This window comes from Akebia trifoliata, chromosome 10, assembly GCF_017979445.1.
Source record: "Akebia trifoliata isolate Shusen 1 chromosome 10, ASM1797944v1, whole genome shotgun sequence".
In the NCBI taxonomy this organism is placed as follows: domain Eukaryota; kingdom Viridiplantae; phylum Streptophyta; class Magnoliopsida; order Ranunculales; family Lardizabalaceae; genus Akebia; species Akebia trifoliata.
In genome coordinates, this window is record NC_141384.1 from 26,412,689 (window position 1) to 26,420,137 (window position 7,449).

The 7,449-nt window shown below is 34.6% G+C and overlaps 1 protein-coding gene across 1 annotated transcript; it reads right to left on the reverse strand.

Annotated features, from left to right (window-relative positions):
- Window positions 1-4,555: 4,555 nt before the first annotated feature.
- LOC147393479 (putative pectinesterase/pectinesterase inhibitor 17) lies at window positions 4,556-6,513 on the reverse strand. Its single transcript, XM_086456947.1, has 2 exons — window positions 5,569-6,513; window positions 4,556-5,360 (listed from the first exon to the last, which is right to left on the reverse strand). Exons 1-2 carry the CDS (start codon window positions 6,434-6,436, stop codon window positions 4,669-4,671), a joined length of 1,560 nt encoding a protein of 519 aa, XP_086313073.1. The 5' UTR covers window positions 6,437-6,513; the 3' UTR covers window positions 4,556-4,668.
- Between the last annotated feature and the right edge of the window lie 936 nt (window positions 6,514-7,449).

Below are 7,449 nucleotides of genomic sequence, written 5' to 3' on the forward strand. Positions count from 1 at the left end.
GAAACATAATGAAATGAGTTGAAAAGATCACAAAGACTTCTCCATAAGGTCCAATTAGTATGGTGAAGAAATGAATATTAGAAAATATCTTTTACGTTGTGTTTGGATTGAGAGAAATGGAGAGAAGAGAAGAGAAATAAAATAAATGAGTTTCTCTCCATTTCTCTTGTTTGGAATGTTAAGTGGGGAGAGAATAGAAAAAACTTGGAGAGAAACAAAAAAGGTGAGTGTTTTTTCTCTTCAAAAGTGGAGAGAAACCCTTTTAAAATATTTTATAATTCCAATTTTACCCCTAAATCTCTTTTAAGATATTTTAAAATTTCAAAATTGTCCAAGTTCTCTCCTATCAATCCAAACATGGTGGAGAAAATTTGATTTTCTCTTCTCTTCTTTTCTTTTAATGAGTTGCTCTTGTCTCCAGTTCTCTCAATCCAAACATAACCTTAAGTTGGGCATAACCGACAGCTTTTGATTTGCATGTTAATATTAATAGCAATCCCAATACTTTATTTTCCATAAAAAAACCCTATAAAATTAGTTTTAATTTTTTTATTTTCCTATGGAAGAGAAAAAGGAAAAAAGAAGAAATATTTTATTACTATTTTATGATGCCATTTTTTGGTTGCAAGTATTAGAAAAGTCAAAAAATTATAATTAAAGCAAGAAAACGCTTTAATTTGTCTGTTATTACATATTAGACAAAAAAAAAAAAAAAACTTTTTTAGGAGAATTTTTTAAGAAAAAAAGAAAGATAAAAAATGTTGCATGCTAACAACGCATGTTTGCACTTGGCGTTGGCATTTCCTTAGATTGATATTCCCTTATACCATCTTCTCTTGACAATATTATTACTTTGAAGTTGGGACATTAATTTTATAATTTATGAAAGGCATCTTGATGTTTGTCCATTAGCTCTCGCTAGGTAGGGCTTCTCTCAAGGCAATTTGCACGCCATCTTGTCTAAATCTATTAACATAAGAATCAAGATTGTGACCCATGAAATCTACATGTTGACATTATTATAGGTTAATTTGGCAGTAATGTCCATGCCTCCATTATTCTTCCTAAATTTTTGTGCTGAATACAGGGGTGGAGTCAGGATTTTCTTGTAGTGGGGGCAAACTATGGTTAGTTGTATAGTTGAAGAAGTTGAACCTGAATGATTTTAGGAAGAAATTTAGAGGTTTTTTATTAGAAGTTGAAGAAAATGATATTTAAGTCATTTTCAATTAATATATGAGAAGGCCTAATATATGAGAAGGCCTGGTCAAGAGGCAATGTGATTAACAAAAAATTGAAGTGAGAGGGGCCAAAAATTGGAGGGAGGTGAGGGGGCAACTACGGAGAGAGGTGATGGGGTGGGGACAAATGGGAAATGTAATTAGTTGAAAATATAGTGTTTCAAAGTCCTCCGGGGACAATTGCTCTCACCAACTCCGTACTAACTCCACCCGTGCTAAATAATGGAGTTGGCCACCATTATTCTTCTTGAGCTCAAGGACCCTCGTCAGACCATCTAGTCCCATCTTGCCTGGTATCTATGAATATGGTGCTCTAAGAGGCCAATTATCTCTCTTTAGCTAGTCGGATCTACGGGTTGACATATCCCAATCATAAATAATAATAATAATAAAGAAAAGATAATTTGGAGGTTTTCTTTATTTTCTTTTCCTTTTTGTAAGCAAACAGAGAAATTTAAAAAATAATAATAATAATAAGTCCTAAAAAATAAATTTGGGTTCCAAAACAAAAGAAATGGAAAACGTCAATTTAGTTAAAAATGGACAACATTCCCCAGAGATTCCCTTAGAGACAGATCTCTAGGAAACTCGTACTCTGTTATTCTCTTTCGATTGAAATATCATTATCCTTTTGAAAATAAGGGAGCAAATGATAGACAATTAAAAGTAAACAACCGATGATTTGAAAGGTGTGTTCTATATTATATTAATTTTGACTTGATCGCATCCTTGACTTAGAGAGGTTTCCATTGGTACGAAACCCATTGATTTTGACCCATTGGAAGTTTGTTTTGGCCGTATATATCAAATGTTTAGCCAAAATACTAATTTCTCTGTGTGTGAGTTGGAAGCATCATATGTCTTCTGAGTTTTGGTGTGGAACGGAGCCCACTACGTAGGACTGTCAACACATGCTTATCGGTTTGGATGCAGTAATATCTGAATCCAAAATTTTTATTTGATATTCGAATTTAAATTCGAATCTGACGTATATTCTAAAACTCTATCTAAATTCGAATCCGATTATCCTATCTGATATTAGATAATATTTGATTAGAATTTGAATAATTTGTATATATAAAAAAAAAACATTATTTTTTTCTTTTTCCAATTGATTTTTATTATTTAAAAAAACCTATTATATAATTAATAAATAAAATAAAATAAAATATATTATATTATTTATGTAAAAAATAAATCAAATAAAATAATATATATTATATATCATTTTGAATCGGATATTATCATATTCGAAATGTTAATATCTGAATCGGTATTTGATAAGGATTTGAATATATAAAACTATCTGAATTCGAATCCAATATTCGAAAATTTCGGATAATATTCGATTTTTCGAATTCGAATCGGATTTAAAATTTTGACTATCCATTGACACCCCTACCACTACGTATAGTGATGTATTATCGGGATATGACTTTGTCTTTATCAATGGATTTCACATTTACATCATTGGAATTATGTGAATTTATAAATCCATTTTCCATGATTGTATGGATCCCAACCCACCCGACTCACGAAAAATGAATCTACTAATGACCCCAATTCAGATTAGAGATTTTAGTGTATCCCAATAATACATTCTTTTTAGAAAAGAGGTACCCAGCTAATCCTTCAGGGACGCAATTCCCCCCCCCCTCCCCCACCCCCAACTAAGCAAGTATGGACCCCAACCCACCCAACTCACGAAAAATGGATCTACAAATAACCCCCAATCCAAATTAGAGATTTTAGTGTATCCCGATAATACATTTTTTTTTGGAAAGAGGTATTCGACTAATCCTCGAGGGACGCATTTTTCATGAGTTAAGAGACCCGAACTTAATCATAGATGAAAACGAGAAGGTTGATTTAATTTTGATATATCCAATTCAGTACCAATAATATTCAATGGGGAGAAGCAAGGAGATGATTTTTTTTTTCTATCCAACTTAAGAGCATCTGATCGATCTTCATTTTTGTATTTCACATCATATCTTGCTTGTCCAACAAGGAGAAGATTTGATTTTGTTTTTTCCACTTAAAAAGAAAGAGATAAAAATTGAAAACTACAAAAAGTTATATATAAGGTCAAAAATACTGACCCAACCTCGTTTTTAAAATGTTTATCAAAAGGGTCATATACCAGTTTTGGTATTTATTTATTTTTATCAAACAGGTACATCTGTTGGGTCATTTTTGCGATTCTACCTTTTTAGCCGTTTTCTGAACCTCAGACAAGAGTTCGTGTTTTTCTCTTTTTAAAACAAAATTACAAAAATGAGTTCATGTATGAATTTGATAAAGGGTGTAAATGTAAATTCAGGTTAATATCCCAACTAGGGATACTTGTTTCAGTAAAAACCAATAAATACCCAAACAAATATATGATCCTTTTGGTAAAATTAAAGACCATTTTTGTAAAATGCCTGAAAGAAAAGGACTCAAAGATTTGAGCTTCTTTTGGAGAAACTAAAACCGTATCCTCCTCTATCTTGGGCCTAATCCATTCAAACATAAAATGAAAAGGGAAGAAAACCTTCACTTATGGGCCGGGCTTTATCACCAATAAAGCCCCATTAATTGGGCCTATAACTGTCACAATTGTTTATGGCCAATCCCATTTTATTTTTCGATCTTCAGGTTTGAATCTATGCGTGAACCCATTTTATAAAACCCAATCCAGTTTAACCCAACAGAGCCTGTATCCCTCTTAATTTAGCTTTCATCCCATTTTTTTCCTCTCTTGGCTTCTGTTGTTCCTCAACGGATTTTCCTTATTTTCTTTTGCATGGCACATGTACTGAAAGCGTTTAAGCTTTATCTAATTTCAGTTCTTGTTAGGTTTTGGTCCATGAAACTAGGCAAGCAACCTTGGAACTTGGTTGGGTCAATTCGAGTCCATTAAATTTCGAGATGGTGTACACAAACTTGAAAATGTCGATTTACTGATTTATTTCTAAAAATCGCTCAGACAAATTGATCAAAAATCCATCAAATTATGTGTTATATTCAAGGTTAAAAAAAATCGAATTGACGATGAAATAAAAGAAAATAAAAAATTTGTTGGATCATTATAGGACCCTGGTTCAGTTTCGTAGGACCAATTTGCATTAGTTAAAAATGATGCAAACATTTTTTCCTTTCAACAATAAATAATGCAAACATTTTTTTTCCAAGGGCATGTAATTAAATTTTATAACCGTGAAAATTATATGTCGCGTTCTTATTGTTGTTTCTCATGCCAATTTTCTGTATTAAATAACACCAATGCTAAAAAAAAAATAGTGAACTTTTATTAGTGTCTTACACAAATAAACAAAGTATAATTACCAAAAACAAAAAAAGAATCAACAAATTAATTGAAATGCAATTCATAATATATTGCCTCGACGATATCATCCCCAATGCATATCACATAATTTGTTAATCAAAGGCCAGAAGTGAAGGGCACACTAGTGGAAGGCAACCATGACCTGCCGGCTATGAAGTTTTCCACGCTGAATCGTGATGCTTCAGATGAAGATGTTATGACACGATAACCACGCCATTTAACTCGCCTTGCAGTCGAAGAAGCAGGACCCAAATTCTTGTACTCTCCATAGTATAATGTATCAAGAGCGAAATTTCCATCCCATTCCAACCAACCTACAGGATCAACCAATGTATCGAGATATGTCTGAAGGTAGACAGTTCGAGAATATTGCTTCCATGGTCTTCCCAAGTATGTCCTGAATGAGCTAAGCACGGGCCTTAAGTCGGCTCCAGCCATGACTCGTGAATCATGGATTGAAATTCCTGTGTTTTGGTTTGGGTCTGTTCGGCCTTGAGCTGTTACCACATTCGATTGCCCATCCATTGGCCTCCTTGCATAGATCATGCAATTTTGAAGAACTACAGCGGCATTTCCGAAGATGAAGTCGACCGTGCCATAGATGTAGCACTCTCGATAGAATTGTCTTTGAGAATGAACATAAAGAGTGTCTTGATATCCTTCGAAACCACAACGATAGAAGACAGATAAATCAGAGCCAGATCGGAGCGCGACCGCTTGATGATTTTGTGGGCCAGCTGTATTACGGAATGTGATTCCACGTGCAATAAATCCTTCGCCCGTCACAGCTGCATCATAAAATTTTGACAAGATTGATTAGTGATAGATAATTAAACTAGTGAACAATGTAGACCAAAATGTTTTAATTCATTAACAATAATATTTATAAATTCTATATTTTAACAACAAATGTGTTTTGATCATTGTTAATTTTTTTAGCCAAATATTAATCATCCAAATGTTAGGGGAATTAAAGATCAATTTCAATTCTCTTACCAACAGTTGCAGAGTTGAAGGTGGTGGAACCTCCTCCAACGCTACGGCTCCCAGTGATAATTGTGCTTCGCAAACTATCACCCACAAGCATGATATTCTTCATATTGTTCCCAATCAAAATGTTCTCCCTATAAACCCCTGCTTTGACACGAATCACAAACCTACTACTGCCTTTCCTTTGCTTCGATGCGGCATCAAGAGCTTGATTAATGGTACGGTAGTTCCCCGACCCATCTTGTGCCACCACAAGGTTAGCTTGCGAAGCTGGTGATGATGCTTGCAAGAGCTTTCGATCACCAGCCGATACCCAACTTGGGTACCCATCTTTGTGATTTTGTTGCTCGGTCGGAACCTTATTAATAGCCAATGTATTGCAAATCAATTTCGATACATTGTTCGACATTTGAGGCCATATGAAGTTTGAGACACCAAGCTCGGCAAAGCCTGCTCTACATGTCTCGAGGTTGGTGAGAGCTGTGCTTAACCACGTTTGAGCATCAACATCGGTGCACTTAGTATTTGGATCAACGGTGTGGTTGAGTTGGATTATAGTGTTCTCATAGAGTTCTAAACAATCTGCCAATGCTGCCTTCTCCCGCTCGTTACGACATTTAGGCTCTAACCACTTATTGTGACTTTGGGCACGTAAGGCTCGTTCCATAGCTACTTGTACCACCATTTTACGAAATTCAGATTTGTTTTTGGGTATGGAAGATGGAGAATGTCTCAAGAAATCTCTGCAAGCGTTGGGGTAGGGAGTCTTGCTGCACCACCAGTTAATGTCCTTGTGGACATTAGCCGATAATGCTGGTAACAGAAATGAAGTAAAGAATAGGAGGGTTAACACGATGTTCACCATTGGATCCATTCAGAATAGGAGGATTGAGGTTGAATGTTGATTGATTTTGTATGAATGGGAGGTTCAATTTATATAGGAGACATGAGATGGGATCATAAGGTGGAAGTTAAGACAAGAACATGGAGGGGAAGGGTGATATAATATTATTTAAATATAACAAATATTTGTTTTATGCTTGTTATTGTGTAAATTATCATAAAAACTAGTAAGGTGGGCTGTTGAGTTTGATTTTAGAATTAGAACAGATAATGCTTCCTTTGACATTCGAGGTTTGACTTTGAACTTTCACGCGGCGGCTTATCGCGTTGGTTCATTCATGAGGACACAACTCACATGCATGCTAGAGAGACCTAGAGAAGGAAGACAATCGTGATCAAATTGATCAATGCTGACCGTTGATTAATTCTACTTATTTGACCTATGGGATTAAAGATCAGCAAAGATGAATATGACCTATAGATCAGGTAAGTGTGAGGATCCTTCACTTGTTAAGTTTATTAGGTTTTACATGAATATGACCATAGTTAAAAGAGTCGTGCAAACACACCTTCCACGTTAAAAAAAGTGTGAAATTAAGTTAACCTTGAGGTTACTTCAGCAATATATGCATGCCAAGCTCAAAAATATCTTAGGGTGTACAAAGTCTCGAAAAACTTCTCCCTAGTTTGAAAAATGTTTGGCACAATATTTGGCTCTCTTTTTGACACAATATATATTAATCAATGATTCAAGAAAGAATACATATAAACATGGACTATTCAATGTACTACTCCCCTAGCTCAAGTTTGGTCCACGCTTAGCATTAGCAAGGACCATTATGGCTCGGATCCACGATGCATTATCTTTGATGTATAATTAGTTGTTTGTTTTATAATTGTTTTTTTTTTTTTTAAATAATCAATGAATGGTGCTAAACTAAAAGAGCTTATATTGCCACACCAAATTTTACTAATGGCACCCCAAGTGTGTTTTAATTCGCATATGAACTGAAGTGGCGCTAACAAAAGTTGATGTAGCAATAA